This window comes from Hyperolius riggenbachi, chromosome 8 (assembly GCF_040937935.1).
Source record: "Hyperolius riggenbachi isolate aHypRig1 chromosome 8, aHypRig1.pri, whole genome shotgun sequence".
Taxonomy (NCBI): domain Eukaryota; kingdom Metazoa; phylum Chordata; class Amphibia; order Anura; family Hyperoliidae; genus Hyperolius; species Hyperolius riggenbachi.
In genome coordinates, this window is record NC_090653.1 from 221,625,608 (window position 1) to 221,642,052 (window position 16,445).

General features: G+C 43.3%; 1 protein-coding gene across 3 annotated transcripts in view; it reads left to right on the forward strand.

The window, feature by feature from the left end:
• The window catches only part of SCAI (suppressor of cancer cell invasion), a 252,826-nt gene that overhangs the window by 66,713 nt on the left and 169,668 nt on the right, over positions 1-16,445 (forward strand). Inside the window, exon 1 of one of the 3 annotated variants that reach the window (XM_068248200.1) lies at positions 11,688-11,703. The exons of the other annotated variants lie outside the window; for them this stretch is intronic. Coding sequence (XP_068104301.1) covers position 11,703 — 1 coding nt within the window. The 5' untranslated portion in view covers positions 11,688-11,702. Of the gene's footprint in view, positions 1-11,687; positions 11,704-16,445 lie in introns of those variants that run through there. 3 annotated transcript variants of the gene reach the window in all.

Consider the following 16,445-nt stretch of genomic DNA (forward strand, 5'->3'; position numbering starts at 1 on the left):
AGGGGTCACACTTGCACCTGCATTTTTTAGTATGACTATTTTTTTTTATTTATTTATTTTTTTTTGCAACCACATTTTTACATTTACCATTTTTCCTCTTCATTCATGAGTTTCCATATTAAAGGGACTCCGAGCAGTGCAGAAACTATGGAAAGATGCATATCATTTTAAAGCTCTCTTTCTCCTCTTTCCAATGATATATAAACCGCCGCCCTACGCCTTTTAGTTTTCGCTATTTTTGCGATTGAAATTGCCGCGGCCGCGATTTCAATCGCGAAAATAGAGAAAACTAAAAGGCGTAGGGCGACGATTTAGGTGTCTCCAGAAAGAGGAGAAAGGGAGCTTTAAAATGATACCCATCTTTCCATAGTTACTTGTATTACACAGGACGACACTTTCCCCAGTGTCAGCAGCTCCATTCAGCAGAATGAAGCTGCTGACTTTAGGAAAAAGTCGTCCTGTGTAATACAAGTAACTATGGAAAGATGGGTATCATTTTAAAGCTCTCTTTCTCCTCTTTCTGGCGATACCTAAATCGTCGCCCTACGCCTTTTAGTTTTCTATATTTTCGCGATTGAAATTGCGGCCGCGGCAATTTCAATCGCGAAAATAGAGAAAACTAAAAGGTGTAGGGCGGCGGTTTATATATCATTGGAAAGAGGAGAAAGAGAGCTTTAAAATGATATGCATCTTTCCATAGTTTCTGCACTGCTCGGAGTCCCTTTAAGACCAATTTCATTGTAATTGGGGAAGTCTGAGAATGCATTTTTTTGTGAAAAAAAAGCAAAAAGCTGTCCATTTTAAAATGCCAAAAACAAAATCTGGTATCACACTGAATCATTAATCCAAAAGTTATTTCTGCATGATTTCCAACTATCACCAGAATTAGCACTACTCCTAGTAGGACTTGAAAAACTACCAACGCGTGAACAACCTAGTATATGTCATGTTATATTAACAGCCTTATCATTAATCCTTTCTAATTGGAAATCTGCAGACCAACTCTCTATCCCAACGCTTCTATCTCTAGTCAACAGAAATTTGAATCTCGAAGCAAAGATTAGGAGTAGATCCGCAGGTTCTCAACTCAATTTTTCCCTCCCAGAAACCTGGTTACAGTTCGCCCCATGAAAAAGAGTATATATGCTTGAAAGAGTATTGCTGACACTAGGTCGGAATCAGTGGACAATCCTTGTTCTTAGTTCTTAGTTTATGTTCTGTAGAGTTACAAGTTATATTCTCTCACAGCCGAGGATATTTCATATTTCATATTCTGCTTAGGTTATACAATGTTCTTTTACTTTCTAAATCTAGGCTTTCGATGGAGCTTAGGCTCACTGGCTTCGTTAGCCCTCACCACAGCACCTAGAACCCATGGTGTCAGCCTTGTCGGCTTAGCAAATGACACTATGATAGGTTTCTGTATTATAACCTTCAGGAGCAATATGTAATAATTGTACTATATATGATCCTTGTGGTTATGCCAAAATTGGCTAGCATTATCAATGATATCAAACAATGATGCTGTATAGTATCATTATCTGTATGCTTTCAATTCAATAAAAATTATTATAATGAAAAAAAAAAATGCAAAAAAAAAAAAAAACAGATTCCCAAACAGGTAATTGACTTCAATGGTATTGGTGTTGGTGCGTGTTTTGCCGCATAAGGCAAAACATGTGCGGATTGTGCAAATGTGACCTCTACCTTAGTCTGTTCTATTGGGACAGATACAGTAATGCAATATGATCATTAACAGCAATGTTTGATAATGTGTCTGTTTAGTTGTTTACTCCAGGTGAGTTGCAATGCGTTCTGCTTTGTGCACCTAAGCAATAAGTTACTTGGTTGTCTTTAACTTAGAGAGAATATAAAAAGTAATGATTTCATGGCTGTAAAATTGCAATTTTGGAGATTTATAGCTGGATGCAAATTTAAATTAAATTAAATTAAATCACTGATATACAACATAGATCTAATAATCAGATTGAATAAAAATCTGGTTGATTTTCGAGTATTCCATCTCCTCATGAGGGATTCTGTAGACCTTCTCTAAAGGGTCTACAGTATACAAAGATTTCAGGCAGCTTTCCTACTCATTTGCACACTATTTTGGCAGTTGAACAACTGGCATGCAGTAAGTGTTTTTGAAAACCCTGACAATCCCCCATGAGAAGATGGACTAGTCCAAAACAGGCTTTTACCGCAACTCCCTTGTGGCTGCGTCCCCCCTCTGCTCCAAGTAATTTCTCCACTGGTGGCAGCGGTATAGTATTCAAGCTGTGAGGGTGCCCTTTGACCCTCACGCTGATGCTGCGCGCAGTATACTAAGTCGGCTCTGCGCTGGCGCTCCCTTCCTGTCATAATCATGTGCGCCTGGCTGATGCATCCCAGGCACACATTGATTATTACATGAGGGGAACGCCAGTGCAGAGCCGACCTAACGTACTGTGTGTAGCGTCAGCGTGAGGGTCAAAGGGCGCCCTCACAGCTTGAATAATATGCCGTTGCCGCCACCACCAGAAAGAAAAATTATTAGTGAGGGGGATGCAGCCACAAGGGAGGTGCGGTAAGAGACCACACACCTCCCCGTCCCAGCTAGGTCTTATTTTCGGGGTAGGTCTCATATTTCAAGCATGCATGAAATATAAGGTAGGCCTTATTTTCAGGGTAGTTTTTATTTTAGGTGAAACACGGTAGTGACTTGCCTAGCTTAAAATTTAAACCAGCAGGTGGAGCACTAAGCAAATAACTTATCTTCATTCCAATTTTTAATATAAAAAAAATGATAAAACCAGATTTGAGAGGAATATGGACGATTCTGTTGCTGACTCATACCGATAGCCCGGGTAATCAGTGTTTTTAAATGTAATCATCGTGGGAACCTTCAGTTCCCTCTCAGTAGAAGTTTTGTTACATACTTTGAATCCTGGACCAAAAATCAAATATATGGATTTTGTATTATTCTTTTCTACCAGATGCTTAGATGTATATGACTGATCTATACATTTGGGGATGCAGAAAATCGGGCAGCTTCTCTGGTTTTATTATCCGCATGAAATTCAACACGGATCTTCTTGTCCACGTTAGTTGCAGTAAACAGCACATTAAAAATACCAGGTTCCCGCCAAGCAGACTTAGAAAGTGATTTATAAAAACAGCATTAATAATCTATTAAGCAGTGTAATTGATCTGCACAAGTTGCCACGCTGAAATATGAGCTGGCCTTGATTTCCTTCAGGAAGAGGAGGAGGAGGGCTGGAGGAGTGGATTCTGTGCTTATCGGCTGCCAGCTTCCCTCTTCAACACTTCATCATCTCTCCACAGACCATTTGCAGACTTCTCCTCAGTAACTAGACTAGGTTAGATTGGCAGAGACCTTGTGAATGCGACTAGAGAACACAGCTCTGCAAGCTGCCATCTCAGTAGGCATTTGCATTTAATATATTTGATATTCATTTTTTTTTATTTTTATGTTGCATTCGGCCCTGACCTGTTTCCCTAAGGGGTCAGTTTACCTATATAATATGTTAGGGCTGAAACCCAGTATGAATTTCTGCAGCGCTTTAAAATCATGTCAGCGCTGTTTGCAATTCCGAGGGCTTGTGTTTCCCGGCAATTAGAAGCGCTGTGCAGTAAATTGTACAGCACTTCCTATTAGCGACTCCTGTTTTGTTTGTTTTTCTCAATAAACTTTATTATACTGACCAAGTGTCCTGATGTCCTGCTTCCATCCGTATCCCTGCCCCCTAAAGGAAGGGGTCATAGGTGCTTCTCTAGGACCAATCAGAGAAGCACTTGTGACTTCTTCTGCTAGGGGGCAGGGCTATGGACGGAGGCCGGACGTCCGGACACCCGGTAAGTCTGAATAACTTTATTTAAATTTACAATTGCTCACCTCTCCCCAGCCCCCCCCCCCCCCCCCCCCCCCCCCCCCCCCCAGTCTCTGCATAATCGCTTTTCAAAGCCATTTTGCAGCATTTCTATGCACAGCATTGAGTGCAAACGCTCTAAAAATGCTGCATGTCCTGCGATTGTGATTCACTCTAATCACAATCGCATTAGTGGGTTCAGCTCCATTTAGATGCATTGGCAAAGCATTTTTGGTAATCACCAGCGATCCCAAAGCGCTGCCAAAAACGCTTTAGTCTGTCACAGCTCTTAATAGTTTTCAAGATCTGTTGGCCCTTATACTACATAGAGGTGGTAAAACTGCCCGATCATTGGCCAATCAAAATTGTATATGTGTATGCGCCCTGACATTATCCAGCTCATAGGATTAAGCCTGGTACTCACTATTGATGTCCAATTGTACCACCTTCATGTAGTATTGGGGTCAACAGATGTTGAATACTATGTAAGGGCAGGGCTCTCTCACCCTTTTGCGTCTTGGATTTTGTTGTTCAGTTCATAGCTCGCACTCTGTTATACATTTTATTCATCCTGTTACATCTGTCATTGTAATCACCAGTTCTGTATTTTGTACCAATGTCCATATTGGATGTATATCATTGTCTGTATCATTATGTACCTCCTTGTTTTCCTATTTTGTACAGCGCCACAGAATATGCTGGTGCTTTATTAATCAATAATAACAGATTGCGTAGGTAAAATATTATATTACATGGAGGTGGTAACATTGGTCAGTGATTGGTCAATAATAATTGAAGGTGTGTATCAGGCTTTTCCAGAGGGCGCAAATGTGAGATGCCATTGTACGCACACACAGAGGCGCTTTGCTTTGTACTAGACCTACATGAGTTTTATGCTCCGTTCACAGCCTGAAGAAGCGGGATATGCCTGCGAAACGCGTTACACTTTCTGGAGTATGGGAATAAATATTTGGTTGAACCCTATCAACATTTTGTGTCTACTTAGAAGTGAAATCCACCTCGGCCTCCCCCGATTTTTAAACTTTTTATCGACTTTTATCCTTTTGGGCGCCTCTGTTTGCCTGTACATTGTACACACAGGTTTACTTTAAACAAAAAGCAGATCTTTTTATGCTATTCGATACTCCTGCTTGGAGCAGGTAATATAGCTGTGTGGGTGTAACAGACTGCATGGCATTCTCTGTATGTGCAGACTAACAGCCCTGTTTCAGTATATGAAACGACTGGTTCACTTTAAGCAAAATGCCAGCTGCTGTTTGTATGACGGCCTTGCCACCCTTGTGTCTTCCACTCGGGCACCCACATAAGCTGGGATGCGTTGTTATATGTGACTGAATAGTGAATGAACATTTTCTTAATTAGAGCTCTAAACACCACTAATGCAAATTAATTGTATCGTGGAAATGTTAATAGGCTGCCAGAGATAATTGCACTTATTATAGGTTTCTGCAGATGAAAGAGTCTCCTAGATTAGACCTAAATATACAGAGCGAGAGGATTTTCATGGTTTTTCAGAAAACCAAACCGTTTCCAATAGGCTATATTTTATCTGTCCTGTATCCCCTGCAAGGGTGAAACGTTAGATGGTGACTGACACAGACCTATATTAAAAATCAGCGTGTTTATTGATCTTTCCTTCAGCCATTAGATAGAAATACATGAATTGCCCTTGTGAAGTTCTGTCATGAGTAGTGTAATGTACGGCTGCTTTGTGGCCTATTTTACCATGAAGGTCACTGGTGGAGCTCTGGTTATATAATACTGTGGCATTATCCGATATCGACATATGGCCTGCATAGTTTCCGTAAGGGAAAGATATCTTCTTGTTATTTACATGTGTCCTCTATTGATTTATAATCTCTGCAGTGCATTCATGGGCAGTCCCTTTGTATAAAATGCAGATTGTAATAATTATTTACTTAGTTGCTATGTTTTTAACCTAAATCAGCTGTTTTGGAAATAGGCTGACTTTTTGAGTCATTGCTGTCATGTTCATAGTTTTGCTTTACTACGTGGCAGTTCAATAATGCAGCCCATGCATCCAGCTGATGAGGGTATCGCAGACCTGAAATTGAGCAAGGTGCATCAAAGAGAACCCGAGGTGTGAGTGATATGGAGGCTGTGGCAATCAGTTGTCTTGCACTCACGATTGGTTGACTGCTGTTCTAAGAGGAGTACTTCAGCTGAAAGGAGGATGACGCCTCCTATTGTATGCAATCTAAGAAGAAAAGCTGGCCCCTCCTGCTGATGTTAACTAAAGCAGCCCATACACTCAGCCGATTTTCTGGCCGATCGATCCCGATCGATCGATCAATCGATTGCAAATCGGTTGGCCAATCGACCGATCGACAGCCGATTTCGATCGATTTCGATGGATTTCCATCGAACTTGGAGGGTGGAAAATTTAGGTCGATCTGATGAGATTGCTTATCAGTTTGCATTGGCCTTAATGGAAATCTGATGGCAAAAAAACGCCATCAGATCGAATTTCAATAGATTTCAAACTGAAATCTATTGGAATTCTATCCTGGTAAAAAATGTTCTAAAAACGCATCAGATAGATCATCAGATGCATTTCTTATCTATCTGCTGCCAATCTGACGAGTGTATGGGCACCATAATTCATAGAAACCTTCCAAAAAGCCAACATTTTGGGACCACACAGGGTCCCTTTATCAAGGCAAAGCCTGCTCAAGTCAAATATCTGTCTGTGGCTTGTGAATACAAGAACATTGGTTCTGCAAATAGGTGTGTTCACCTCCATGTACTCACCGAAGGGATGTGCAGTGTATGGGTGGCTTCAGCCATGGAGGCTGCCAAATTTATTTGCTTTTCAACAATACCAGTTGCCAGGCAGTCCTGGTGATCATTCTGGCTTCAGTAGTGTCTGCATTGCAACCCTCAAACAGGCATGCAGCTAATCCAGTCAGACTTGAGTCGGAGCACCTGATCTGCATGCTTGCTCAGGGTCTATGGCTGAGGGCCCATTCATGCTGGCATGCTTTTCTGCAGCATTTCAGCGCTTTGCTGATTGCCAGTGATCAGCAAAGAGCTGTGTACAATGTGTCCCATTGGGACCATTCTCACTGCAGTGCATTTTTTGAGTGATCGCTATGTGAATCCTATTCCCCGGATGGCAATGCAAAGCACAATCACTGCAAAATCGAAATGCAAAAATCACAAGTGTGAAAGTGACCTAAAAGTATTGGACCCTGGAACACAAGGCCAGGCAACATGCATCATTTAAAATGGAATCAATATGTATGTCAGCCTCCATATTCCTCTCGCCTCAGGTTCCATTTAAAATGGATCTGAGATAAACTTTACTCATTGCAGAATTGTGTTCCTTTCATATAGTTTATAGGGCATTCCTCAAGCCAAATACTTTTTATTGTTTTGTTTTAATACTCCAATTCCCTATAAACTAAACAAGCTTCGCCCACAGCTTTCTCCAGTGCCTTGGCACTCTGACTCGTGTAGCAAGGGCTTATGGGAGCTCAGTCTGGGCAGGAGGAGGAGGAGGTTACTAGCTAGAGATTTCAGAGGCAGAGGGGAGGAGGGAGGAGTACATTTGTCACAGGCTGAGGGCTGGAGATGCTATCAGCTTGCCTGTGTGTAATGTGACAAACAGAACATGGATGCCCTCATTGTATCACAGGAAAAATAATCATAAACTGTTAAAGCTGTTTGCAGCTAGATTTGCTGTGTAAACTATCTAAACTTTAGATAAGATATATAGACAAATTACTTGTTATAGTTAGTTTTTCATCTCAGATCCGCTCATCTGATTCTGGGTGACATTGGGTAGGTTGGGGCTGTTATATAAACGAGTGGAACTTCAAAATGATCCTTAAATAAGTGATCTGTGTTAAGCACTGCCATTTACTGCTGCAGCTGTGTTTCCAGATGGCCTTGTCAGTGAGGTAGTTTAAGGGAAATCCCACTTTCATTGTAAAACATACATTGTCCTGCGTTGTTACTTATTAAACTGATCTTTGCAATAAAGTTTAAAACTAATAAATTCAGAAGCTGATCATATTTTTATTTTATTTAGTTTGTATTTATATTGCGGTGACATCTTCTGCAGGCTTTACACAGTATGTAGTCTTGTCACCAGGCTCTTATATTAGCTGGTTGCTCCACTCGGCTAATTGTGGTGAGCACCCGGCTGTCACTGGCTTGCCTCCTCATTATTCTCCTATGCTGTAAGCAGAGTTGCACCTGCCCTGCATTCCCCCCTCGTGCCCCACCTGGCACGAGGGTTTCATGTCATCCAGCTGGAAAACAAATTCTGGGGAGAACACTGCTTGTCACTAAGGGCCCGTATGCACACACACCAGCACTTGCAGTGATAGACAGCTACAGGGATTCAGTGTGTATTGCGATTTTTTTTTTTTTCTTACTGTATGCCATCCATTCTTTCCCACCACATGAGAACCGGACAGCAGCCTATTGATTTCTATTGGCTACGTTTCCCTGTGCGAATGCACATGCAGAAAATGTAGCGAATTGCTTGTAATAGAAACAGGCCCCACCATAGTCATAAGTCCATCGTAGTCTAAGGCCAATTTTTAGGGAGTAGCCAGTTAAGTTACCAGTATGTTTTTGGGTTGTAGGAGTAAACCAGATCGCCAAGAAAACACGCAGGGATGCAAACTCCTTGCAGATAGCGTCTTGACCCAGATTTGAGCTGGGAACTAGTGCTTAAAGGCAAGAGTGCCATCCACTAGGCCAGAGATTCCCAACCCAAACCACTCTGCCTCCCCATATGTGTCTGTTCTGCCTCCCTGTCCACTCTCTGTACACCCATTGCAGTTACAATAGGATTGCAGAAATTGCCACCGGAGTCCTTATTTTGCAACACATTTTAGTGCATACTGAGTACACATTGAAAATATGTCTGCAAATGCAGACTCCAGCGGCCATTTTTTTTAGTCCTGCAGTAACTACAATGGGACTACGGAAAATGGCCGCAAGAGTCCCAGTCCAGGAGGAGAGGCCATCCCCAAACAGGATGATGAGCAAGGTGAGTGAAGAAAGTCCACATAGGGTGTAGCTTAATTTGGCAAGCATTTCCTGACATGTAGGGAGATGCACATATTTAGGCAACAGTCCCCGTGTCAGCAGCAGCAGCAGCCACCAATTAGAAGTTGCCACTGTACTAGCAGTATTAGAAGCCACTCATTAACAGCTACCAATATGCAAACGGCAGCAGAGGCCTCTCACCAGCAGTTTTCCCCATGCCAGCAGCAGTGCCTGCCACTATGCTAGCAGCAGTAACAGCCACAGATTAGCAGCTGCCACTATGCCAGCAGCAATAAAAGCCCCTCACTAGCAGCTACCACTTTGCCCCCAGCAGTAACAGCCACTCACTAGCAGCCACCACTATGCAAGCAGCAGTAACAGCCACTCACTAGCAGCCACCACTATGCCACCAGCATTAACAATCATTCACTAGCAGCCACCACAGTGCTAGCAGCAGTAACAGCCACAGATTAGCAGCTGCCACTATGCCAGCAGCAATAAAAGCCACTCACTAGCAGCTGCCACTATGCAAACAGCAGTAGCAGCCACTCTCCAGCAGCTATCAATATGCCACCAGCAGTAACAGCCACTCACTAGCAGCTGCCACAGTGCTAGCAGCAGTAACAGCTGCTCATTACCAGGCCCACTATGCCAGCAGCATTAACAGTCACTCACTAGTAGCAGTAACAGCTGCTCATTACTAGCCCCACTATTCCAGCAGCAGTAACAGCCACTCACTAGTAGTTGCTACTATGTCACCAGCAGTAACAGTAACTCACTTGCAGTGACCACGGTGCTATTAACAGTAACAGTTACTTACTAGCAACTGCCACTATGCCACCAGCAGTAATTGCCACTCACTAGTAGCTGCTACTATGTCACCAGCCGTAACAGTAACTCACTAGCAGCGACCACGGTGCTATTAACAGTAACAGCTACTTACTAGCAGCCGCCACCAGCAGTAACTGCCACTCACTAGCAGCCGCCACTATGCCACCAGCAGTAACTGCCACTCACTAGCACCCCCCACTATGCCACCAGCAGTTACAGCCACTCACTAGCAGCCACCTCTATGCCACCAGCAGTTAAAGCCACTCACTAGCAGCAGCCACTTTGTCTCAGCACTGCTGATTCTCCCCCTCTAGTACTTTTAGCCATAGCCCCTGAACAAGCATGCAGCAGATCAGGTGTTATTGACATTATTGTCAGATCTGACAAGATTAGCTGCATGCATGTTTCTAGTGCGATTCAGATACTACTGCAGCCAAATAGGTCAGTAGATCTGGCAGGCAGCCTCCATATTCTTCTTCTCACTATAGTTGTCCTTTAAGGCCTAGTTCAATGCTCAGTTGCATTGCAGTATAATTCTGTCAAACCGAAGCTTGAAAGAATCCAGGCACCTGGGCAAAAAGTCCAACAAGCATCACCTTTATTACATCTTCAGACAGAAATTGGAGAGAGAAGAGAGCGCTTCTGTGGTGCAATACCTTTTAATTCATTTTGCAAATTGCAATATTTTACTTTTCAGTTTGCAAAAACTGCACAGCTAATTACAGAATGTTTAAATATATTTCCCTTAAAATATTTTTCTGAAGTTGGACTTTAATGATATATTTTATCTCGACAATTTATGTCATGTATGCTTATCAAATAGGGAGCTTAGTCATAGATTAGATTTAAAGGATGTCTGAAGTGAGAGGGTTCCATATTTATTTCCTAATAAACAACATCAGTTGCCCGGCTATCCTGCTGATCCTCTTCCTCTTATACTTTTAGCCATAAACCCTGAAAAAGCATGTAGATCAGATGTTTCTGATTGCAGTCTGACTTGATTAGTTGCATGCTTGTTTCAGGTGTATGATTCAGACACTACTGCAGCCAGACAAATCAGCAGGGCTGCCAGGCAACTGGTATTGTTTAAAAGGATATAAATATGGCAGCCTCTGTATCTTTTTCGCTTTAGGTTCCCTTTTACCTCCTTGGCGGTTATCACAAGTCAGGCTCAGGGTGGAGAAAACAAGCCAGGAGCGGTAACCCCGAGTGTGACTTGTGGTAGCCGCCTGCAGATCTTTGCAGAGCATAGCGTTCAGCTGGGGTTTTCATTTGCCTCATCCGGGATCCAGACGCCGGCAGCCATTCTTCTTCCTGTCCTCCGAGGCTCTGCACCACCCTGGCTAGATTGCTGCTACAGCCGACAATCTCACTATGGGGTTACAGCACCACCCGGAGGACGGAGAGAGAACTGCCGCGCTGAATCCCAGGGAGGTGAGTAAGTGCTGGAGCTGCTGCAGATCTCTCTTCGGTGTGACTTTCTCCCAGTTTTAGGGTCTAAAAGCCTGCAAAAAAATTGCACCACTTTTTGACCCTAAAATCCGGAAAGAATCAGACCGCCAGGGAGGTTAATTGGTTGTTTAACCACTGAAGATGCGCTGTCCTTCAAACACCTCACCTTCTGCCCTCACCATGTCCCAAATTCGCCCGTCTTTCCATTTTAGTGCTCCGTGCTGTAGCAGAGTGCACTGGCAGTGTGCTCGGCCTTTACACAAAGGAGCTGCATCTAAATAGCTCCAGCTTTCAGAGCATGCTTGAGTGCTTCATTATTCTCTAGATTACAGTAATACCCGTGTTCCTAAGAATTACCACTATTATGCAGCAGTTATTGCTTGGCACAGGAAGAAGACATTGGAGCGCACTGAAATACAGCACAGAATATGAAAATCCAGATAAGGTTAAAATAAAGAGAGAGGGAAAACAGCCCCTGTAATCCAGCATTGTGCACAGAACAGTAAGTATACTGCATAATGTTTCTTGTTCACTGTTGGGGATAGAAATCGGCACACTAAATCAAGCTACGTACGGTATTGTGCGCTATAAGCCAGCAGTAAGTCTGCCTGTCGCCCACGGCTTCCTTTACATATTTTGTTCTTTTGATTACTCACATTTTGTATTGATTGGGAGAGTGGCAAGTTAACAGATGGGTGTCTACAGGCTTCAATTATTTGACCTTTTTAGTAGGTCTGGCACCTCCGGGCAGAGAGGCAGCCACGGCCACTGGTGGCTTACGGGAATCCACTCAAACTGCGCAACAGCCAAGCCTTTCTATTACACCCTTACCTGCTGGCTAACCTTTCTTTCAATGAAAATGTGATTGCAAATAGCGGTTGGTAGGGATTGATAAAGAGATGTGTGTCAGAACGGAAGAGTACATGTTTCCCCTTTGGTGGCAGAAAGCTGCATTTTCTGGCTCATTCAGTTTTATAGACAGTTTTCACTCTAGGGCCCGTCCAGTTCTATTATCCTTTCTATCAAGTCTGGTCAACATTGCTGTAGGGAAAAAAAATGCTTTTTTCTAGGTTAAAGCGGACCTGAACTCCGAACTTCCTCTCTGCTCTAAAAGATATGCAACAGCATAATAATGTAATAAAGAAAAAACGTTTTTGTTATAGCTGATATAAATCTGCAGCGTGTCTATGTCCTGCTTTCATGGAAGCAGACAAAGGGTTAACATCCTGTGTTTGTAAATGATCTGCTCTGCCAAGGACTGCTGAGATTCCTGAGCTGATACAGAGAAATCAAATTACACTTGTGATTAGTCACAGATGAGAGCGAATTAGGCTAAACTCTTTAAATACATTCTGGGTGTATTTTGTATCTGTTTTTCCTCTGTCCTGTGCAAGAGTTCAAGTCCACTTTAAAGAGAACCTGTAACTCAAAAAAAAGTTCCCCTGGTGGTACTCACCTGGGTAGGGGGAAGGTTTAGGGTGCCAATGAGGCTTCCCCCTCCGTTGTAGCTGCAGGCAATACAGCGCTGCAGCTGGTAAATTTATTTACCTTTCCTGGCAACAGCGTGTGGCACTGCTGCGGCTCTCAGCACGGAGATAGGCGGAAAGAGCCGATCTCCGTCGGGTCCGCTCTACTACGCAGGCGTAGGAGACTTGCGCCTGCATAGTAGAGCGGCCCAACAGCGATCGGCTATTTCCGCCTATCTCTGAGTGGAGAGCCGATACTGCACCTGCGCTGGAGCCGTGAAGGCGCCTGCGCTGGAGCCGTGAAGGCAAACATCCCTGCCGTTCGGAGGGCCAGAGCGAGACCGCCGTGGGACACAGGAGGACGGGGGAAGCCTGGATAGGATCCGGAGGCTTCCACCCACTGAGATGAGTACCCCCCAGGGGAACTTTTCGTTGTTACAGGTTGGGGGCATATGTGGGGGGGGGGGGGAACCCTTGTTCTTTGCAAACCTAGGTAAAGATATATATTCTTTTAGTCAAAAACGAGATGCCTTCCATGTTGCATAAAATGGTTACAGTAGGTCAAAAGCGTAATTTAAGGACACAGTGGGAAGTTGCGTTGTGATGCGACGTTACAATTGGAAAGCAGCATTACAACGCAATCAAGAAAATATGGTAATGCACATTAATGTTGTGTTATCATCACATACAGTAGGTACAGAAAAGCATACAGGCAATAAATGTATGCTTCCCAGTACCTGGTAACGTGTGCGTTTAGAGGTAACGCACTGCAGCAGTGTGTCACTATAAAGCTACACATTACAATGCTACGCTAACGTTGCACTGTGAAGTCCCATAGGCCATTGCAGTGTGGTAAGCTGCGTTATAAGACTTTATAATGCAGCTCCGCAACTTACCACTGTAGCCTCAAAGACTGAGATGACAGCAATGTGTACTGTTTGCAGCACTATGAAAGTCTAGCAGCCATGATGGAACAGGGAGGACAGATGCTCATTGACCCTTCATAATGCGGTCTAATGCCAGGCCCATAAAGCTGAATACTCACCTAATGACGCAGGAAGATAGATCATAGTGACATCACCCAATCCATGTACCTGCTGCTGGGGACACGTGTCAGCAAACATCGGACGCTAACGAGAGCTCACGCAATCTCGGTACTTTATGTGGGAGTTGTCGGGAATTTTAAAGATCTGCCGTGGCCGTCATTAACGCTGCGTGTCCCGAAACATTGTTCGTGTAATAGCGCGCCTGTACCTCCTGGTTATTTAAAAAACCATCGTAACATTGCAAAGTGGGTACAGGCCTTAATGGTTAAAATCTAAAAAGCACCCACATATGGCTTTGTAGTTAATCTCTACTGACCGACACAGAGAGAAATAGTTTTGATGTTTACCAGGCAGCAGTCTTACATGACCAGTTTTATACGGACATCATAAAATACTATGCCAGAAAGAAAGGCCACATGAAGGGAGATGGTTATGGAGGCTGCCGTATTTATTTACTATTAAACAATACCAGTTTCCTGGCAGTCCTCCTGATCTTTTTGGTATCAGTAGCAGAGCAGGATCATCCACCAGGCAACCCTAGGCAGGTGCCTAGTGGGTGTCAAGCAGGGCTGTGGAGTGGGTACAAAAATCATCTGACTCCAACTCCTCAGTTTATGAAACCACCGACTCCAGGTACCCAAAATTGCTCCGACTCCTTAGGCTACGAATTTGGTTCAAAAATTATCCGACTCTGACTGCTCAGTTCATTGAAACCACCGACTCCGACTCCAGGTACTGAAAATTGCTCCGACTCCAACACCTCAACTCCGACTCCACAGCCCTGGTGTCAAGGCCAGGGAACCACTTGCCTTTCTCTCTGACCTTCCTCCATCTCAGCTTTAAAAAAAAAGCATCACAAGGGACCACCAAATCCATATCCTTGCCTTGGGCCCCAATACATCTTAATCCATTTCTGATCATTAACATCTGAATCTCACATCTGAAACAAGCACGGTACACACTTCCAATTTTGATTGGGCAATTTTACAACTGCCATGTGGTAGGTGAGCATACCTACGCAATCTGTTTATAGTGGTCAGCATTTGTTGGCCCTCCTATTACATGGAAATGATAAAATTGGCCAGTCATTGGCCATAGACCCAAACAAGCATGTTGTTTAGAAATGTTGAAAATGTTCACAGATGGGGAGAATACAGGACACCAATAAATATCTAAAATTGATTCTGCCTCCTTACCACATTATCAAAAACGAAAATAAAAAATGTACTTGGGTTTTGAAGTAAAACTATAGACCAGCGAACAGAACAGGAAAACGTGAAGCAGATTCACAGTATTAGCAATGTTAAGGGTCCTTTCACACTGGCACGGCACAGCATTTTACCACAGCCTACCGCTAGGGTAATGAAAGTCTATGGGAGAGTTCCTATTGCCTGCGGTGCGGAGTGCTGTGTACCCTATTTAATACGAGCGCATACCTACGTTACCATGCGGCACCAGCGGCAGACCGGAAGTCATGTAAGTCTATGGCGACGCCCGTGTTTTGAAATGAACCACTACAGTTTTATGCATCGCACATGCGCGGAAGTGTATTTAAGCAATACGCTTCTGCACACATCATTGATTTGCCAACAGGAAGTGAGTGTTATTTCCTGCTAGGCCTGCTGCCAGACGGGGATTACTGCATACTAACGTGGTAATCCTGTTTTGGTGAAACCACTATCGCCAATCCGCAGTGTGAAACCAGCCTCAAGGTGAACGTCAAAATGTGTGAAGTAATTTAATACTGTATATCTATTTGTTATTTTTGCATATTGTTTTCTCTTGCCTATAAAAAATGACCCAAGGAGGTTTGAAATTGCTGTAAAGATTACTTTTAATGGTGTGAATTTTTTTTTTTTTTAGGTGTTTTATACCTCTACCTCTGAACTATATTGTTGTCTGGCGTTTACGCTCTTCTTGGAGTTGTGTCTTAGTCTGTTTATTTATCTATCGGCACATTTATCTCTCCTTCATGGCTACATGGGGAGTTTAAGGCTTGTAAAATCGTTTGCAGCTTTTACTTTTAATGCTGAAAATTCTTCATTATAATTTACGTAAATCCTAAACAAACACAGCTCAGTGCAGTGGATTTCTACAGCATTTATATGTGGAATGAAAACTTTTCATTGTATGCTGTTCAGGACTGCTGTAATTGTTGCTCTCACAAGTGTCACAAATTACCGGAAATGAAAGAAAAGTTTTAAAATATGAAAGCAGTGAAGACATTTTTTACCTGTCCCTGTTTTTTTTCCCCCATTTATTTCCCGTTCTGTTGACAAGTATAACTTTCTCTTTCTTACCTTTGATTCTTGCTTTCTCAAGTCAGTTAGTCAAAATGATAATTACCATTCCATTTTAGGCCATAGAGCACTAGCATGCCGGTCGGAAAAGCAAGGTAACAATGGATCCTTATGGAAGCGGGTCCACAGCAGTGTTGCAATCACTTGCTGCATTTTTGTTATTTCCCCAGAGCGTTAGCTATACATGGCAATTGAGGGCCTTTCGTGATTGCTACAGGAATCGCAGAGAAAATTGTGTCACTTGCACGATTCGAACGCAATTTTCTGAATCACTACCAAATGATTAAAAGCAAACCTGGGCATCATCCAGCCCCTTGTAGTCTTTGAGGCCTTTCAGTTTCCTCTGGGTCTCTTCCGTTGTGCCGATGTTATGGCAATGTGCTAAGGGGCATGCGTTGTCCTGGCCACGCCTGCTCCTGTCGTCACTTGGTC